The sequence below is a fragment of the Leguminivora glycinivorella genome, chromosome Z, assembly GCF_023078275.1.
Source record: "Leguminivora glycinivorella isolate SPB_JAAS2020 chromosome Z, LegGlyc_1.1, whole genome shotgun sequence".
In the NCBI taxonomy this organism is placed as follows: Eukaryota; Metazoa; Arthropoda; class Insecta; order Lepidoptera; family Tortricidae; genus Leguminivora; species Leguminivora glycinivorella.
In genome coordinates this window covers 49,752,157-49,773,099 of record NC_062998.1, presented here as the reverse complement: position 1 = coordinate 49,773,099, position 20,943 = coordinate 49,752,157, and the positions used below count along the sequence as shown (strand labels likewise).

Below are 20,943 nucleotides of genomic sequence, written 5' to 3'. Positions count from 1 at the left end.
CATCTAAAAAATAAATATTAAAAATGTCAAACATACCAATTGCAATTTATAATCACTAAGACATAACAGCAATTTAAGTAAACGTTGCAGATTGATTAAGTACAAAAATTACTTCGATGTGATGTACATTTTCAAAGAAATTGTCACTTCATTTAAGGTAATTTCTGAAAAAAATTGAATTCGTCTTAGCCTCGTTTACTCTTTTTCAAAAGCTTATAATTAAAATGTAGTCTGAGAATATTGTAGTACAGGATATACGAATTATAAATTTACCTGTTTTAGTATTCAAAATTGTCCAAATTTTACAAATAAGGTCGACTAATTCAGCTTTATACGTGAGTTTTTCTAAACGTGTTATAGAGAAAAATTCATAATTAATTAAGTGAGTTCGTTTTCAAAAATCTAGTCTTATAAAAATCAAGATAATAAGATGGTCTAACTGAAACTTGAATTAAATAAATCTATTGGATAAGGGAAAGTGTAGTATGTATTTCACCGACTAAAACTATCAATTTTACATTCTTTTGACGTTTTTCTTGAAAGCACCCTTAAATTAATTTGTATTAAAAAGTCCAACTTTCATCATTAAAAAAATCGTTTTTTTTTTTAAATAATAAATGGGCTTACTCTTGGCCACGGACTAGTCAAAGGCAAAGACGTGGCCTACGATGGAGTGAGCTCGCCCAGAAGATGCCTGTTCACTCTTGATTGTATAGTACGATTTATTTATTAAAATGTCGGTTAGTCTACATACTCTTCTACAGTTAACAAAAAACTTGATTCCTGTTTCGAACTCTACCATCGAGTTCAACATAATTACGCAAAAAAAAAAATAGAAGCAGTTGGAATATTTGTGCATTATGTATGTAACGTAGTAATTTAATAATCGTTCTTCCTGTCTAGTACAATTAATGCTCTTAAAACGCGTTCAATTTATTATTTTATGTTGTGAAATATGTAACTTCGAAATTGTGCCTAGTCGGAAAGACCGGCATATAAGAGTAAGGCACCTTATTTAGGCTTTATGGGAAATAAGTCGAGTTTAAACGGGTGTTGTAGGTTAATTTTAATTATAAGTTTCGGCATTGCTTTTGTCTGGACCTGAAAAAAGAAGGTTATCAACCTCATTTACGGGACATATGACGGTCTTGCCTTATAAATAGAAAAATGCTGATATGTTGAAAATATCAACGTTATTTGTTTTAATATCTATCACATTACTCCCTGTTATTACAGAATGTAACAATGAACATGATTTTGATACTTATTTCCATGTGAAATTACGCGACAACGAGCACTAGACGGTTTTGACTTAGCGCGTGGGGACGGTCAACCCACCGAGCCTTAAAAAAAGTGATTTTATATTATATACTACATAAAGTTACCGTTTATTATATGTAGTATCTATTCTATACACGCGTCAAACACCGGTAAAACTAAACCCAAAAGCTCAGCTAAATCTAATTTATCGTACACAAAAGCCAGACAGCTTAGACCCCAAAGTAGGGTTCGTCACAACAGAGTATACTATACCTATGCACAGTACCTATCCACGTAAGCAAAAACAGACCTTACTGTACTGTTTTAAGTGTAAATTGATTGATAGCGAGTTCATTTTCGTAGTTATTGAGGACATTGACTATAGCTCTTGTTATTATGGATACAAAATGCAATTTTCATTAGCAAATTTACCTTCGGGTGAATGAAAGGTTTAATAGTCGACCACAGATAACATACGCCTAGACTGAGCATGTATTACGTCGGCGTCAGACCTTAGCAAGCATATCTCCTGTTTTTTTTCTTTGATGTGGCGTTAAATGTTTTCTCTTCTATTCTAAAGAAAAATGCAGTCTGGTTGATCAGTATGTCCACTCCCACATTGAAAGTGCCCCTCTCAATTACCTTACAGTTACCGCCTATCAAAAACGCGAACAGTCGACCCGTCATATCTCACTCATACAAGCATAGTACGCGTTCACCTACACGAGCTTAGACTGTGTGCTAGGAACGCGCCTCTTTCATATATTTGATCGCCAGTGTCCCCGGTGTGGCTAGAGAGTATAATATACGGAGTCTATTGCCACAGACTAAAGTTGTCTAAGTACCGACGGACATCAAAGGGGGTTCAGGGTGCCTGCAGCAAATTTCGACAAAACAAAATTTGTCAGATTATGAATGACGGCAATGATGCACATGTCGATATTTTGTGGCTCAAAAAAAATGCATTCGTACTCTTTGCGGAGTGGACAGACTAGAACCGTGTAAACCTTTATTTATTAAGCATAAACTACTATCCCTCCCCTGCCTCTATATTTACGAGATATGTCTCTTTGTGAAACTTAACTCTGAACTATTTACGTTTGTAGCAGACAAAGAAACAACGCGGTCCCATAGGCGCCATAGGTTAGCACTGCCAACTACCAGTAAGTTAGCACTTAGGAACAAAAGCGCGTATTGCATGTGCATTAATATATTTAATAAAATACCAGCTGAAACAAAAACATTGCCTATTAACAAGTACAAAAAGACATTGTATCAAATATTAATTGATAACTGCTTCTACAGTATAAATGACTATTTGTTGCATAATTTTTAAATGTTAACTGATATCAGAAGATCTTATCTATATAACTTATTATATTCTTAATTAGCTCTTGTTGTAAATCCTGTATTCTTTCTTCATTCAATACCTAATGTTAATTTCAATTATACTAGTGACATTTCATTAAATCTTTACACCTATTCGTTGCCAAATATACATTTTGTAAATCTAATTAGACGTAATAAAATAGTTGCAATTAATTTTAAATGACTTAGTGACCATAATATCACTGACATCCTGTTTTCACACGTCTACCTAGACTGAATATATTAAGGGACACACTATTGTATACCAAGATCTTTTGTAACCATATGTTCATTGTGAATAAACGATTTCATTCATTCATTCATTCATTCATAGTTTTCCAATGTAGTGCATAGTAATTTTCCATCATGTTTTCGGCACTGGTCCCACCGCGAGCTAGCAAGCTATGAGCTATAGGCTATAAAAACGAACAAAATGATCAGCACTCCCGTGCAAATAAAAGAGACACGGCGATTTTGATAGCTCACCGCTGGGCGAGTAGCTATAAACATCGCCGTGTTTCTTTTATTTACACGGGAGTGATTATCTTTTGTTCGTTTTTATAGCCGATAGCTCATAGATTACTAGCTCGCGGTGGGACCAGTGCCTTCTGGTAAACGTTTTTGTATGTATTTGTCACGTAACTACAGTCAACGTCAATACTATTTGTATTTACCTAAACTGACTGAAAAAGGATCGCACGTTCGTACGTTTCTTCAGAAACTTCCTGGTTCGCACTCCTAAACTGTGGAATGAACTATCGTTTGCGTATTTCCGGACCTTCAAACCTTCAAGAAAGTCTGGCCTTTTCATAAGCTAAAGCTGCCTAACAAAAGCCAGTGTTCTAGAATGTTCGAAGTAGAGATGGGCTGAATACGGACTTTGCCGAATACTAATTTCGGCCGAACATTCGGTTCAGCTGTTACCGAACCGAACATTCGGTTCCGCCATATTTTAAATCCTGGCTTGAGTTAAAAACTTTTCAATGATTGGTAAAGGCTCTTAATGTTCCTGTAATTTAGTGCATAAGAAAATTTAGGTTTTTGTTTCTTAAGCTACGTTATTTTTACTTTTTTACATAATTATTGTAGGTACTTATATTTTATCGCATTTTATCTCCCTTTGGTGGTTGGTAGAATGCTGAAATAGGATGTCATTATGCGATGAAAAACGAAACAACTTACGCTATTTATTTACTTTGTTTATTCGGTAAATATTCGGCAATGTAACCGAACTATTCGGCCGAATACGAACATTGAAAAATTTGCCGAATATGCCGAATACCGAATATTCGGCCTATCTCTAGTAATAAGCTAAAGCTACTCAAATTTGACATCCACCCGCCTTCGTCAGTTTTTCGTGTTCACGATGCATGCAACTGCGTCGAAATATCGGGAGCTCGACAAAAATCAAAAAGGTAATCACGGTCTATAATATCCCGGTCAATATAAGTATAATGAAAATAACCGTGAATCATTCAAAACTCTTAAGCTAAAGCTGCTTAGCAAAAGCCAGTGTTCTAGAATGTTCGAAGTGTACACAAAAGGAGCTGTTCGCGCCCTTTTCATTCATTATCATTCATATCGTCCATCCCGCTCGCTCTTCCTTATGATAGGTTCAACCTCATTTTTAATTGTCATGTCACCCGCCTCTTTGCCAAACTTCTTAAAAAATATAAAATACGTCAAGTGTCAATCCGCAAAAAGAAAGTCGTTGTCAATGGTGAATAAAAATATCCGCAACGAATTAAGTTATTAATTAATTATATTATAATAGAACGATTCGCGAGTGTGCAGTGCAAGGAAAGAGAGAACCAAGCTTTGCAAGGGTGGCCACCCGATAAACTCTCGAGACGACAACATCGGTGAGTTTGGCTCCCCATCAATCTCCATAATTTTATTTTCCGTTTTGTTTTATTTTATTACAATAGTTCGTTAGGAACTTCGTATCCGCAGGTCCTTCAACATTTCTGGTCCTTCGAACCGGATTCTCTTCCCTGTTCCCCTATTTTCTCCTCATACATTCATTGCGAATCGTTCTCCTCCCGCACCGCCCGTATAAATATTACCTAAATTATTCTTACTTACTCGCTCCCGCAGTTTAGGTATTTATTTATACGTGTATAACTTTATTCGTCGCTCCGCCCTTATAAATTATTTACCTAAATATATATTATTAACCGCACCCGCAATTTAGGTATACGTTTATAAGAGTTTATCCTTCATAGGAACGTAAATTGATTTACCGCATATTTAACCCTTCTCATGCAATATGGCAAAAGAAACAAAAGCCGAAAGCGTTGACAGCTGGTGTTATGAAGACGAGTTGTCAATGCTTGAAGCAAAACGCAACGTCTTCTTTGAACTCGTCCAGGGTATTTATAAAAAGTCGCTAGTTGCCGATACAGATGCAGTGAGTCGCGAAAGTTTTCTTGACGCTGCTGACACTATTGACGAACTTCGGACGGAGTTCAAAGAAGTGGTAAATGAGTACAACCGCACGCTACTGAGGACTAAGACGGCTGCTGTCCCTAACTATCAGCCGCTCATAGCCTTTGAAGATTTGTACTGCCGCATCAGGAGAGTGGTCAAGCGACTGCAACCAGCCGCACCGCCGGCCTCTTCGCCGCCTTTATCGGTGGAGAGAGCTAGACCTTCTTTGCCAACGATGGAACTGGTAGCGTTTGATGGAGACATACGTAACTGGCCGCTGTTCTACGCTAGTTTTAAATCGAGAGTGCACGACAATCTGTCACTTACCGACGAGGAGAAGCTGTTTTATTTAATTGGGAAATTGTCACCAAAAGCTCAAGCCGTCTTTGCAGGCATAACTCCGAGCGCTGACAATTATCAGCTTATTCTAGATAGTCTACTTGACAGATTTCAAGATAAGCGCACTCTTGCCTCGACTTACATGGATCAAATGCTCAATTTGAAGATTAATGGTCCCGCTTCCTCGTCTAACTTCCAGACATTCATTGATACGTTTGTGACAGCTGCGAATGCGCTTAAATCGCTTAAGCTGGATGATTTAAGCGATTTTATGCTTATGCATATAGCTTTAAAGAAGTTAGACCAGGAAACTCTTCGAGCATTTGAGATGCTGCATCGAAATACGAAGTTGCCTACATTTCGCGATCTGTCAGATTTCATGAAAAGTCAGTTTAGGATTTATCAAAACTCGCAACCATGTACCGCCGTCTCCGCCGCCGTAAATCCATCGCGCGAAAAAGGTGTTAAGTCGATTCAACCGCGTAGTGCCGCACCTAAACTACAAAGCTACGTTGCTTGCGCGAGTACTACTAAATGTATTTGTGACAATATTGTCCATGAACATTTATTCAAATGTCCTTCTTTCAACGACTTAACGTCTTCTGATCGCTTCAAACGCGCTAAAGAGCTTAAAGCATGTATTAACTGCTTAAGCATTAAACACCGCACCCGCGAGTGCAATTCCGAGGTGAAATGTCGAGTTTGCCATCAAAAGCATCATACTCTGTTGCATTTTGACAAGAACAAGGATGAAAAAGCTTCGACATCTGATGAGTCAAATGCATCTACAAGCAACGCAGCTAAAACATCCTCGCCACCGGAAAGCACGTCTTGTAACACGTCTATCGTGACGCAAGCACTTGCAGCCTCTAACAATAAAATGTCAAATCAAGACTCAGCATCTTCGTGTGACACGGTTTTGCTGTCCACCGCAAAGGTCATCGTTCGCGACAGTAAGGGTGAAACGCAGGTTATCAAATGTCTGCTTGACACCGCGTCACAAAGTAACTTCATTACTGAAGAATGTTGTAGGCGCTTAGGTTTAACTTTTGATAGGAAACCAAGCTCTGTATTTGGCATTGGAAAAACCAAGAAAATTGTTAAGGGGAACGCAAACGTAAAAGTATTTTCGCGATTCGACGATAATGTCAACTTCGACGTTTCGAGTTTGGTGGTCGATCGCATCACCGACGACCTGCCGTCAGTGCCCGTGGACATGTCAGCACTGACACATGTTCATGGTCTCCCTCTAGCTGACGACACGTTGGATACGCCCGTCGCCATTGATGTACTGGTGGGTGCAACTATATTTCCACATTTGCTGCTGCCGCACATCGTCAAAAGCGAAGTGGACTATATGCCACCAGCTATACAGACGGTACTGGGGTATATTTTAATGGGTTCGGTGCCTGCTTTACAGCCACCGCGTAAATATACTTCAGCTTGTTGTACTTCCGTGGATTCCATGGACCACCTCCTCAAAAAGTTCTGGGAACTTGAGGAAGTATCCGCTCCGCCCGCTCAAAGCCAGGATGACTTTGAATGCGAGGAATATTTCCGCGCCACCACTACGCGCGACGCTAGTGGTAGATATACTGTGGCATTGCCTTTCCGAGATGACGTGTTCAAGCTCGGAGAGTCGCATTCGGCTGCTAAGAGGCGCTTTCTTTGTCTTGAAAGAAAGCTAGTCATCGAGTGTGTTACGTGCCGCCTATGACGATATAATTCGTGAATACGTCAGTAAGGGTTATATATCGGACGTGACTAACTCTCTCAACGCGAACACCTCTTCAGCCCTCGCATACATAATTCCTCATCATGCTGTCGTGCGTGAGGATAAGACCACTACCAAAGTTCGTATGGTCCTGGACTCGAGTAGCAAGACAACTACAGGCCTGTCGCTGAATGATGTCTTGCACTCAGGGCCCAATCTTCAAGGGGATTTATTTTCAATCCTCTTGAACTTTCGCTTATTCAAAATAGCGCTTTCAGCCGATTGTCGCCAAATGTTTTTACAGATTGGTGTTCGCGAATCGGACCGCCAGTTTCAACGAATCTTATATAGATTCCGCCCGGCAGATCCCATTTTGACATACGAATTTAACCGTGTGTGTTTTGGTATGAAGTCGAGCCCATATCACGCGCTCCGCGTCGTTGGCCAGCTGATTGCAGACGACGGACATAAGTTTCCAATGGCAGCAGCGATCGCATCGTCCTGCACATACATGGATGACGTATGCTTCAGCATTATGTCAGATGATTCGCAACAGCAGGATAAATCTGTTGCTATCGCTGCGGCTAAGGAGCTTATTGACCTATTCAAATGCGGTCAATTTGATCTTGTCAAATGGACCTGCAACTCAGAGACCGTGCTACGTGAGATACCTGCTTCTCATAGGGCTTCCGTAGACTTGGAAATAGACCCAGGAGTCTCGCAAAAGGTCCTTGGCTTGTGTTGGAATAAATCTGGCGATTATTTCCATTTCAAGGTGACAGAGCCAGATCCAACGTGCACTAAAAGGACAATCTTGTCTGCAGTGGCTCGCCTATGGGATAACGTCGGCTTAGTAGCTCCAGTTGTCCTTTACGCAAAACTCCTCATACAGGAGCTTTGGTTGATCAAATGCGACTGGGATGAGACTCCCCCGACCCATATTGTAAATTTATGGGAACGATTTTGTTCTGAGTTGCCAAAATTGAATGAAATTCATATACCGCGTCATCTCGGGGTAGTACAAGGTTGTACTATAAACCTCTTAGGCTTCGGTGATGCTTCCGAGCGGGCATATGGAGGTGTAGTTTATCTTCAGGTCATAAACGGGAATGAAGTGACAGTTCGATTGGTGTGTTCCAAGTCGAAGGTCTCTCCCTTGAAGACAGTCTCTGTAGCGAGATTAGAGCTGTGTGCTGCTGTCCTCCTGGCAAAGCTCATGCGGAAGGTGCAAGATAATTTCGAGCCCCGTTACAACATTAACGAGATCTACGCCTTTACCGACTCGAAAGTTGCGCTCTGCTGGATTCAGTCATCACCACACCGCTGGCAAACATTCGTTGCCAATCGCGTTGTTAAGATAATTGAAGCTGTACCGGCCAGCTGCTTCCATCATGTGGCGGGCTTAGAAAATCCCGCGGATTGCTTGTCGCGTGGCCTGACGCCTGCTAAGCTTGTGGATCATCCTTTGTGGTTTACAGGACCGGCTTGGGCATCCAAGCATCCATCAGAATGGCCTTTAAGGGAGCTCGATCGAGAGTCCATCGGAGAAGTGCCGGAGCTTAAGCCTCTTGCACACGCTACTACTACGGATGTGTCAGAGTCACCACTTTATTCCCTCGCGCAGCGGATATCGTCGTGGTCTCGATTACTGCGCATCGTCGTATACGTGTACCGCATCCTTAATCCGAAACCGCTCCCCACGGCCCTTACCCGATCCGACTTAGAGTTTGCTGAAGGTAAAATTCTCTCATCGTTGCAAAACGAACATTTTTGTGACGATATTGAGAAAATTAAGAGCAAGAAATATTGCTCACCTGCTTTACAAAAGCTCAAACCGTTCTTAGACAAAGACGGTCTAATTCGTGTTGGAGGCAGGTTGACAAATACAGACTTGCAGTATTCTCAGAAGCACCCAATTGTGCTCCCGCGACGTGATCATGTAGTCAATATGATCGTTGACTACGTTCACAGAAAGCATTTGCATGCTGGTCCCGAGTCAATGATGACTATACTTAGGCTTCAGTATTAGATTCTGTCGGCTCGTCGTGTCATTCGCGACCGCATTGCCAAATGCAACACTTGTTTCAGAGCGAATCCACAATCGTCTTTTCCGCTCATGGCAGACTTACCGGGCTGTCGCGTGAATCAAGTGGATAAACCGTTTACGCATACAGGGTGTGATTATGCAGGCCCTCTGCAATATACGCCTACTCGTGGCAGAGGAGTGAAGAGTCGCAAGGCTTGGTTATGTATTTTCACTTGCCTCACTACGCGCTGTCTTCACATTGAGATAGCGACGGAATTGAGTACCGCCAACTTCATGGCTGCATTAAAGCGCTTTTTGGCACGCCGTGGTCCCGTCCAATGCATGTATTCGGACAATGGAACCAATTTCGTTGGCGCCAATTCTTATATGCGTGACCTCTACAAGTTCTTGGATGCTCATCGTCCACTTATAGAGATGGAACTAGCGGAGAACCGCATTGATTGGAAGTTCATCCCTCCTGCTTCTGCTCATTTTGGAGGCGCATGGGAGTCTATGGTGAAAATAGTAAAAAATCACCTTTTCAAGGTGATCGGTACGCAAATACTGACGTACGAAGAACTTCTAACGACGCTTGCTCAGATAGAAGCGCTCGTTAATTCCCGGCCTCTAACAGCCTTGAGCAGTGACCCCGCTGAGCCATCAGCTCTTACTCCTGCTCATTTTCTCCATACTGCTCCACTGTTGTCGTTACCTACTCCATTGGTCGAGTCAGGTAACTTACGTGAACGACATGCCCTCCTAGATAGGATAGTGCAGTCTTTCTGGCAACGATGGCGAGCAGAGTATCTGCATCAGTTGCAATCTCGAGCTAAATGGACAACGCCATCAGTTCCCATCGCAATTGGCACAGTAGTCGTCATTAAAGTAGATAATGCGCCGCCATTCTCATGGCCATTGGGTGTTGTAGACGCAGTGCATCCTTCAAAGGACGGCTCAACCCGCGTTGTTACTGTCAGGACAAGTAAAGGAAGTTTCGTCCGTCCTGTCGTGCGGTTGTGTCCTTTGCCTAACCAGTAATGGAATGGGTATTATGTTAGAATAATATTATTTTTTTTCGCTATTATTTTACTCGAAGAAAAGGGTCATTATTTATTTATTTTATTTAGTACTTCTTTCCTTTAAAGGAACCCTTTAAAGCCGGGGAGAAATGTTCGCGCCCTTTTCATTCATTATCATTCATATCGTCCATCCCGCTCGCTCTTCCTTATGATAGGTTCAACCTCATTTTTAATTGTCATGTCACCCGCCTCTTTGCCAAACTTCTTAAAAAATATAAAATACGTCAAGTGTCAATCCGCAAAAAGAAAGTCGTTGTCAATGGTGAATAAAAATATCCGCAACGAATTAAGTTATTAATTAATTATATTATAATAGAACGATTCGCGAGTGTGCAGTGCAAGGAAAGAGAGAACCAAGCTTTGCAAGGGTGGCCACCCGATAAACTCTCGAGACGACAACATCGGTGAGTTTGGCTCCCCATCAATCTCCATAATTTTATTTTCCGTTTTGTTTTATTTTATTACAATAGTTCGTTAGGAACTTCGTATCCGCAGGTCCTTCAACAGGAGCAAAGTACTCAGACGCTCTTTACAAGATATTGAACTTGTAGTACACATACGAGATTGGCTCTCGAGTCTGGAGTCATAAATTGCTTTTTATTTAATACTAGCTTTTTCCCTCGGCTTCGCTCGCGTTAGAAAGAGACAAAAAGTAGCCTATGTCACTCTCCATCCCTCCAACTATCTCCACTTAAAAAATCACGTCAATTCGTCGCTCCGTTTTGCCGTGAAAGACGTTTTTTAGCGCAGCGACGAATTGACGCGACTTTTTAAGTGGAGATAGTTGAAGGGGCGGAGTGACTAAAGCTACTTTTTGTCTCTTTCTAACCCGGGTGGAAGTTTGTATGGGGAATTTCGCAATTTTCGAATTTAACGAGAGCGAAGCGACGGGCAAAAGCTAGCATGTTAAAAACCGTTCAAGTGCAGTCAATTCGTGATAAATAATACAAATATACATTGGGTCATATGGCACAGAATAACGCCAAAAAGCACTTAAATAAGTAGACCGTATAGACAGATAAAGTCTAAGAAAAAAACGTACCTCTGAACCATCAAGAAAAATGCATGGTCGTCTAGATGGCGCTACGCCATTGATTGATTATCGGCTAGATGCCACTAATATTAACATATTTGATAATTTTAACAGATGTCATGTTATGAATATGGGCCAAATTGTCAAAACTGGCTCAAATTTTGTGGCGAGAGATGGCAATCTATGCAATGACATAGATTAAATATAAGAAGATCATACCATCCCATACATCAAAATATTTAAAATGCGACCGTCTAAGAACGCGCATATACTACACCACACATAGATGGCGCCACAAAAAATGCCTTGTTGCCATCGATTATTTGTAGATTGGCGTTGTGTCACTTTCGAGCCATAAATCTATATCAAAAGTGGCACTTAACGCCATCTACAAGTATAATCGAAAGCTACAAGACATTTTTTTTGTGGCGCCATCTAGTGTATGTGCGTTCTTAGGCGGTCGCATTTTAATGTATGGGATTGGGATGGTATGATGTATGATCTTCTTATATTTAATCTATGGCAATGACACTACACACTTTCAACTTCAACTTTTAACTTTGTCATAGGAAAGTGGTGCCATGATGACGTCATATCGTGACATCTATTGTCCCAGAGCTGTAAGAACCTCTTTTTGACACATGGCAGCGTCCAGAATACGTAAACTCGCGCAACCTGATAAAATTTTAAATAAAATCCTGTAATAATATTTTTAAAAAATCAAGTACTAAAAACAATATTTCGCTTACTTTAAACATAATAACACATGTTACATTTTTGCGGATCTTCGTTAGTGAGTATTTTACGATATTAATTTATAACGCAGTATTTACTTATTATGTCATTTATCATTCATTTTTATTTTTAAACTAGTGCTGTGGCAGAGTCTGTCATTTCGAATCAAATGACATTTCAGTGAGTTGATAGAAATAGTATATTTGTTTAAGCGCCTCCTTGTACATAGGGCCTAATCGATTCAACCAATTCGAAATTAATCGCTAGATTTGGAAAACGATACGTCTTAGCCACATCGCAACATACTTCAAAACAAATGTGACAAAAATGTGAACTTACAAATCCGGGACAATAAGCATATTATTATACAGATGACAAACAGCGCAACGGGCAAAAATATCGTAAATTTAAAATTTTCGAACTCACCTTCAATGTCAAGTAATGGACCGGACGGGATATTGGCGGCAAACCCATCTTCGTTATTTTCCCAAAAAAATTATAAAATATTCGAAGAATATGAAAAAATGAATTCGCGAATATAATGTATTAAATCAAGCTTCCAACGCGCTGAAAATAATCAACCAAAATCAAATCCAATCTTTTTAAATAACAGAGAAATCCTATCAATACAAAACCAAATGCACCGTTTCACAATGCAAACACGAAACGCGAAACCATAGATAGACAAATTTAATTCAAAAATGGAATTCGTATTTTTTTTATCCGGCGGGGCGGCCGCGCCGTTCGAATACCGTCAGCTGTATGAGTGGCCGGTCCTAGATGCATTGATTGTGAAATATTGCAGTATACACTATTGGCTAGTAGGTCCACTTTGCTAAAATTATTATCAAACTTTTAACCGCCGCGCCGTAGTCCGATATGTAAGTTATGTAATATTCAGCTTGTTTTAGGTGATAAAGTAAGTTATTTGTTCGTATTCCTTCGTACCACGTAATTACTATGAAAAACTCTAAGGGCCACTTGCACCAACGAAAATGGAGGGTTAACCCACCATTCTATATGGAATTTGACAGTTGACAGCCCACTAACCCTGAGTTAAGTGGTTGGTGCAAGTGGGCCTAAGCGGTTTAAATTCCTTGGACCAGCAGACGACCGTGTTTTGTTTTTGTATCCATTATTTTAATTTCTAGCCAACCATGAATTGTAAGGAATCGATAACAGAATAAAATAAAATTAACCTTTCGTATGCGTCTGTCAAAAAATTGTCATTAATATATTAGTCATAATAACTACATGTTAAAGTTGAAACAATATGGAGCAGATCTGCTCCTAAGCATACGAGAGGTTAAACATTTCTAGCTAAAAATATTTTCAAAATGTAATGTTGCCTTTAGAAATGAACTATAACATTCAATATCAGGCCTTCTGTAAGCCTTTAACAACTAAACCATACAGGTGCACCCCTCAAAACTATTCAGAACGCACACCGCTTCGAATTCGCCTCTCGAAAACCAGTGAATTCATTCATTCACAAGTGGTTGTTACGTCACTAGTCTAGGGGCCAACTTAGCTAGTATTCGAACGAACGTCAAAATTGAATGAAGGGTAATAAAGGGTATGGAGGCTGGACGTCTGATGTTTGAAATTCGAAACTCGAGTAGGAGTCTACGTCACACTCGATCTTGCCGCCGCAAATAGGTGTTCGAGACGGCCCTATCCGTCCATTATTGATTTTATGCACGTGCAATACTTGTCGATAGAGTGACAGACCAGCCAATAGGTGGTATATCACATTCATCTGTTTTTCAAATTGGTTTTTTCGTTTATTATTTAATCGTATGGCGATATGTACAAATAGGCAAAATAAAAGATTATAAGGCAACATCCAAGTCTTGCAACCACTGCACAGCGTTGGGCGTCAAGTCCAGCAGATCATGCGGGCTACCCGAGTATACCCGAGTTTTTTCGTTTAAGGCTTCTAATGCAATTCGATATATGTGAGTGTGCACGGGAAAACGTACCACTTTGTCGATTGCTATAAAGCCGCTTTGTCAGTTTATTCTGAATATAAAGATACAAGTAAATCTCGCCTTAATGGTAACCGACAAAGTGGGACGTTTTACTACACACTCATATTACGTCGAATTAGTGCATAAGTACTAGGTATTCAAGGATGCAATTAACAAAAAAACATACGTCGCTTAGGACGATAGTCCACTATCATATGTTTATCATAGCAATATAATCAATTGATCATAGGCAACATGCCGTCATCTTTCTTCACGATTGGAGAAAAGGGAAGGCATTACAGACCTTATAATCATATTTCTATGAATTTGATTATTACCATAGAGAAATTAGGCATGGTTAAGTGACATCTAGCGACAATCACGCGTCAATCACGTGTCAATCACGCGTCAACTAGCGTAAATTATCAGTACTGATACGTGTCAATAGATGTCGCGACGAACGAAGAGTCTAATGCTCACCAATTTTTATCTAATATTACAATAGTATTAAATCAGTATTCTGTTTACAATTCCTTCTACTTGTGATATAAGTTAGGCTTGTGTCGTTTCGTTCGTTGATCGGAGCGCTCCGATCTCGTTCAATCGCTCCCACTAACTAGTTCGCTCTTTTAGGTCTTTTGCTCATTTAGTTCAGCCAGACCAGTGACCACTGCGGTCGGAAAGATCAGAACGAATGGGACCGAATAGTGTCGAAATTATACGAATAGTCCACAGATAGTAACATTCCGGACCGAAAGGTTGTAAGTAACCGAAGTTCAATATGAAAACATGATGTTTTTGTGTTGCTCTGCTAAGTAGCTCTCGCTCTCGGTCGGCGCAGTCACACACTCATTCTCGATCCAAACCGCTCGCTGATCATATACAACTAAATGAGCAAAGACCGATTCACAGAGCACGGAAAGATTCAGTTCATTTCGGTCATTGATGGGATTTTATTCCTAACAGTTCATAGTTCGTGAACGACACATGCCTAATATAAGTTGTAAACTGTTCTAATATGAAATTTTTGGCCCAAGAGACACTGTTGCCACCTAGTATCGAGTAGTGGTACTGATAATTCACGCTATTTGACGCGTGATTGTCGCTAGATGTCACTTAACTATGCCTATACAAATAACCCGATTTACCGATGTATGTTGTTACAACTCTACCCTTACTTATTCCTCTATTCTATGTTATTACTTCGCGAGTGTGATGAAAAACATTGCGTATATCACGGGCGGCTGAAGGATTACAAACTCGTGTCATTAAAGCACTTCAAACAGCCTCTTCTTCGCAATATTTCACTATCCACCCTTAACCCAAATGCGTGGTGATATATATTATATGCATCATAATTTGATGGCCCGTGGCTCGTTATGTAGCTATCCAAGATCACATTTATTGCTTAATTATTATTCATTATTTATTATTATTTAATATACAATGAAATAAATTAAATAATATAATGATTTACTATTTATTATTTAAGGATTAAGATGAAATGGCGGAAAAGTGTGAAAAAACAGGACGATGGCGATTTTCAGTATGTGATTTAGGCTGTTTTTTTCGGAGTTAGTAATTAGTCTATGTTTAAACATTTTATCTTAAAGGTTTCACAAATAGTGTACCTTTTTAATAGTAGTATTTTTTTAAATAAAATTTTCCAATTACGATACATTTATATAAATAAGATTTGGCCTATTTAACTTCTAACACTGATTTAGTATAAAAATCGATTTTAAATATTATTTTTCCTAGAGTCAGAAAACCATTGTCTATCACATATATTAATATCTCGTTAAAAGAAAAATACATGCATTTAAGGGTTAATACAATAATGTACTATTTAAATGTTTTGTCTCATGTAAGGGATCTGTGAGCAGACTGCTCGTATAAATAGACTGAGTATATGTCCGTTGTCATGACGACGGGTGATAGAAGGTGGAAATATCAAAGGTCATTTTTCTAATGACACTGCAATGTCATCCAGTAAAAACATGTTTCACAACAAAGGCCGGGCCGCAAACATGTCTGATTCAATGTTATTTTAGAACCGTAAGAGGGCGTCATACACCGTGTTTTTATTGAATTCCGGTAACTTTAAAATAAGGTTCTTTAGATCAAATACAATTAATATCTCTAAGAAACTAGCATCTTAACTCTTACGGTTATTAAAAAAATAAAGATAATTACTAAACACGTTTGTGACAGCCTTTACCAATTCCTAATGTTATTCGTTTTGACATGTGCCGTCAATCACTGGACACTAACTTGAATGTTATTCTGAAGGGTCTCTCACACTAATAAATTCATTTATTATGTATGAAAATGACGAAAAAAATTATTATGCGAATTTATTTAAAAGTGATATACATGGTGGTTCCTGATAATGAACCTAACGATGTGTGGGATTTAACGGAAAACAAAAAAACACGAAGTATATTGTTTCACATCACCCATTCAAAACAGGGAACTTTTCTACCCTGTCAGGAAAGAACGTAATGGCACTTTGCTGTTCAAGGACTATATGTCGCCAAGATAATATTAAGGCAACGAAAACATTATAATATCCATACTAATATTATAAATGGGAAAGTGTGTGTGTCTGTTTGTTTGTCCGTCTTTCTCGGCAAAACGGAGCGACGAATTGACATGATTTTTTTAAGTGGAGATAGTTGAAGGGATGGAGAGTGACATTAGGCTACTTTTTGTCTCTTTCTAAGGTAATCTATAAAAGAAATTGTCGGATTAAGTGCTTCATATTTTTACAACAGCGGTAATTAATTACCGGGCACCCTGTATATTATGTTGAGCTCTTCTCATAGTTGATGCGAAAATTATTACCTTGGGCGTTAACACTGAAATCCATCGCTACGCTCAGGATCCTAGTTTAGAAAGCCTCGCTACGCTCATGATTCACTTATGGACTCCCTGTCTTCGTTCAGGATTCAATTTACATTCTCGCTGTAAATGTGTCATTTTGCTCCCTCGTACACTATTTTTGTCAACTACGACCACGGCCAATTACTAAGAGACTTTCGGCATGTGAGAAAGGAACAAAAAATAATTTTCGGCCGAGAACGCCAACACCATGATCCCAGTAGGCCCGTAGTTGTAAGTAACTCGTAGTAGTAACTAGTACTTATTTAGTACCGTCTCTGTCACTCTCACCCTCTGGCACAGCAGACACAGACACGGCATACACTAGTGGCTACAAAATGGCACAAACGCTCACGAAACACTCACGAAACGAAACGCTAGTAGATTTCTATCTCTATATCGCTCGTGTGACAGATCCAGACTACCTTTCGCGGCGTTTCGTTTTCGTTTCGCGTCGGAGAAATACCATTCGGCTACGGCACCAGGCATCCACACCTTTCTACATCCACACCTCGAACAGTGGCGATCAAATATATAAAAGAAGCGAGTTCCTACGCAGTCTAAGCGCGTTTAGGAGAACGCGTGCTATGTTTGTATTACCTCGGCCACACACTCGACGAGCGGCGTGGGAAGTAGGCAGAGGCATAGTGTGACCGCGCAACTCTTCATGCTCCTAGTCATACCCACCGTCTCCTATTTTGTCGGCAAAAACCTAATGCGATTAATCGCGCGAATAGGGCAGTATGTGACCGGAGAGAGAAACATCGCGAGGAGCATAGTGCTACAGAGGTATTAGGGTCGGCTCACACTGGAATGACAGCGGCCGGCAGCGACGCGGCGAGCACTTTTAGTGTGAAATACCAATACCGTTGTGACCACAGAGAACCTCCTATAGAGTGCCAATATTGTAAATTTTGTGCGCGCTATAAATCACCAGTGCTTGGGGCGCGAGGAGCGGGAGGGGAATGTGTTTAGCGCGCTGCGATTGGTCGTTTCAAGGACGGCAGGCAGTCGCGCCAGATGAAAAGGGAGTCGCGTAAATAGCCAGTGTAAGTTGACCTATGCCGGCTCTGAATAAATTATAAATATGACTTATTTGTGGAATGTAATACCGTCTGTTTTTAAATTTGATCTTCTTGTTACCTTTCCACACCATTTCACACTACAGGTGGACATCTTTAAGGCATCAAAATACCCTTTTTCAATTTTTTTATTGCGAAAAACACGAGCTGCTTTCGGGTCGGTTACTTGGTCGTTACTGATCGTGGCACGGCGAGCGCCCGCGCTTATATCATGGCAAATACAAGTAAGGCTGGTGACCGCGAGTCGTCTTGTAATGGGTGTCTATAGGGGTTGGTCTGTGAGGCAGAGGCATAGTGTGACCGCGCAACTCTTCATGCTCCTAGTCATACCCACCGTCTCCTATTTTGTCGGCAAAAACCTAATGCGATTAATCGCGCGAGTAGGGCAGTGTGTGACCGGAGAGAGCAACATCGCGGCATCGCGAGGAGCATAGTGTTACAGAGGTATTAGGGTCGGCTCACACCGGAATGACAGCGGCCGGCAGCGACGCGGCGAGCACTTTTAGTGTGAAATACCAATACCGTTGTGACTCACCTCCCGGCCCTGCGTGAGCCCTTTAACCTGCAGCAGCTCGGCCGTGTGCAGGAACCCGCTCAGCTCCTGCTGTCTCACGTGCACCTCGCCTCGGTACATGAACTGCAGGAGCTGCTTCAGCTCCTGGTGCGCCACGTCTTTGAGGATCACGATCGGGTGCTCGCAGGGGTTCATCTGGGGAAAGTTTGGGATAGTTAGTGAAAGAATCAACTTTTTCTTGACTGTTATTGCCATGGTTATGGTCCCCTGAGTCACGCTGGTTTTTTGCAAAATTATGCTACTGAAATTATGCAAGCATGCCTGTAGTCCATGTTTATAGGTGGCAAATTAAGGAAAGGGCTTGTTAACACTAGAAAAATGCATGTTTGCATAGTTTAAGTAGCATAATTTTGCATAAAACCAGCGTGACTCAGTGGACCGTAACCATGGCAATAACAGGCAAGAAAAAGTTGATTCACCCAACTGCACTGGCAGTTTATAAACACGCGGGCCGCATGTATGGTAAGAAAACCGGCCAAGAGCGTGTCGGGACTGTCGGGCCACGCTCAGTGTAGGGTTCCGTAGTCTTTCCTATTTATTTCAAAAACTGTTCAACCTATCAAGTTCAAAATAATTTTCCTAGAAAGTCTTTGTAAAGTTCTACTTTGTGATTTTTTTCACATTTTTTAAACTTATGGTTCAAAAGTTAGAGGCGGGCGCATTTTTTTAAACTTTTGGAGCGATTATTTCCGAAAATATAGCCTGTCAACCAAATTTTGGCAGTAGCAATGTACATCAAACTAAAGTATGGTATCCCTATGAAACGAACAAAAACCAGCAATGTACGTCGAACAGCCACAGAGATTTTTTTTCAAGGGGCTCGTTGGGCCTGCAGCATTGGAATGCCTCCCTAATAAAAAAACATATGAAACGCGTATACTCATCCTTTACTTCCTTACGAATTAGATAATGTATTAAAAAGGGACGGATATATGCTAGTTATTTCTCTTTTTGGTAGGGTGGAGGTTTCCACAGATAAGATACAAATGACACGCGAATTTCCACCGATTTTCAAAACTAGTGTTGCTAGCCCGCGATTTTTCAAATTTGCCGCCTTTTTTTAGTGACAAAATTTGGTTAACGGTCTATATTAACAATATCAAAAAATTATTTAGGTAAAAAAGCCCTATTTATTTTTCAATACCTATCCTACAATATATCACATCACACGTTAGGTTTCAAATGAAAAAAAAAACACTGCCCAATTTACGTTAAGGGGAGGGTACAGTCAAGTGCAAAAATACGTATCGATTTTATCCGCTCAAAAATATGTACCGAGACCTTATTCCGCCGACATAAAGTGCTATGGGACATATTTTTGATAAGTTGTACGCACCCATATTTTTACACTTGACTGTACCCTACTAAAATATTTTTTTTTCACTTTTTATTTATGCACTTTGTCGGCGTGATTGATATACATATTGGTACCAAATTTCAGCTTTCTAGTGCTAACGGTCACTGTTATTATCCGCGGACGGACGGACGGACAGACATGGCGAAACTACAAGGGTTCCTAGTTGACTACGGAACCCTACAAATGGTAACTACTTTTTAACAGTAATTAACTAAATACAATTAAACAATAGAAAAATTCATAGGTCATTACCGTCGGTGCCCCTTATAGCTTTATACTAGCGATTTAACTAATTAGGATATAAATTTTAATTAGATAATGTATTAATTTGGATTACCAAGTTCATTCCCATTATTGAACTATAATCGTCTACATTATGCATAAAATCAATAACCCTCATTAGATTTTCGTAGAACAGTTATTAACTTTAGTTATTCATTTAGTTCATTAATGCTAACTATTTATGATAAACTGTAACATGTACATTTTAGGCATTTTGAGAAAGTGAAGTTTTGGTTTTAAGTTAATTTGACTTTTAGACATTTGGAGAATAAGTCAATTTGAGAAGTAGGTTTTAGTCATTTCAAGTTTTAGACATAAAGAGACTAATCTGTTTTGGCATTGCGACGTTTTAGGAATATGGTATTATAAAATTTGGTTGTAACGAACCGCAATCACTGGTTTCAGTCGGAAATCGAACTTTGTACTTCGCAGTCGGCGCTGTGTCAGTATTCTTGTTACAATATTGCATCATTAACAATATTAATAAGCAATTATACGTAATACAATTAAAAAATACATTCTACGGGCGCCATTATATATATCGGAGCGGCGAAGGCGCTCACAAATATGTAAACACGCCTCTAGTGTCAAGGCGGTACGACGCTGTTACACGGGTAAGGGAGCGTTCAAGTATTACGTAATTTTTAAGATTTTGCGCTCAAGATGCTCACAACTTTGCGTTCTAAATGTAACGCAACGCAAGTTATCATGGAATGACCCCCCTACATTATGTAGAAAATTATGATATTTATGATCATTATGAAATTCGCATTAACTTGCATTCTCATTATAACTTCGAAAACGGCTGATA

The 20,943-nt window shown here is 40.0% G+C and overlaps 1 protein-coding gene across 2 annotated transcripts in view; it reads right to left on the bottom strand.

Moving 5' to 3' along the window:
- LOC125240617 (protein bric-a-brac 2-like) overlaps positions 1-20,943 on the bottom strand; it is a 47,367-nt gene that overhangs the window by 22,166 nt on the left and 4,258 nt on the right. For both annotated transcript variants that reach the window (XM_048148581.1, XM_048148580.1), the window contains exon 3: positions 18,455-18,628. In XM_048148581.1, the coding sequence (XP_048004538.1) occupies positions 18,455-18,628 (174 nt within the window). The remainder of the gene's footprint in view (positions 1-18,454; positions 18,629-20,943) is intronic.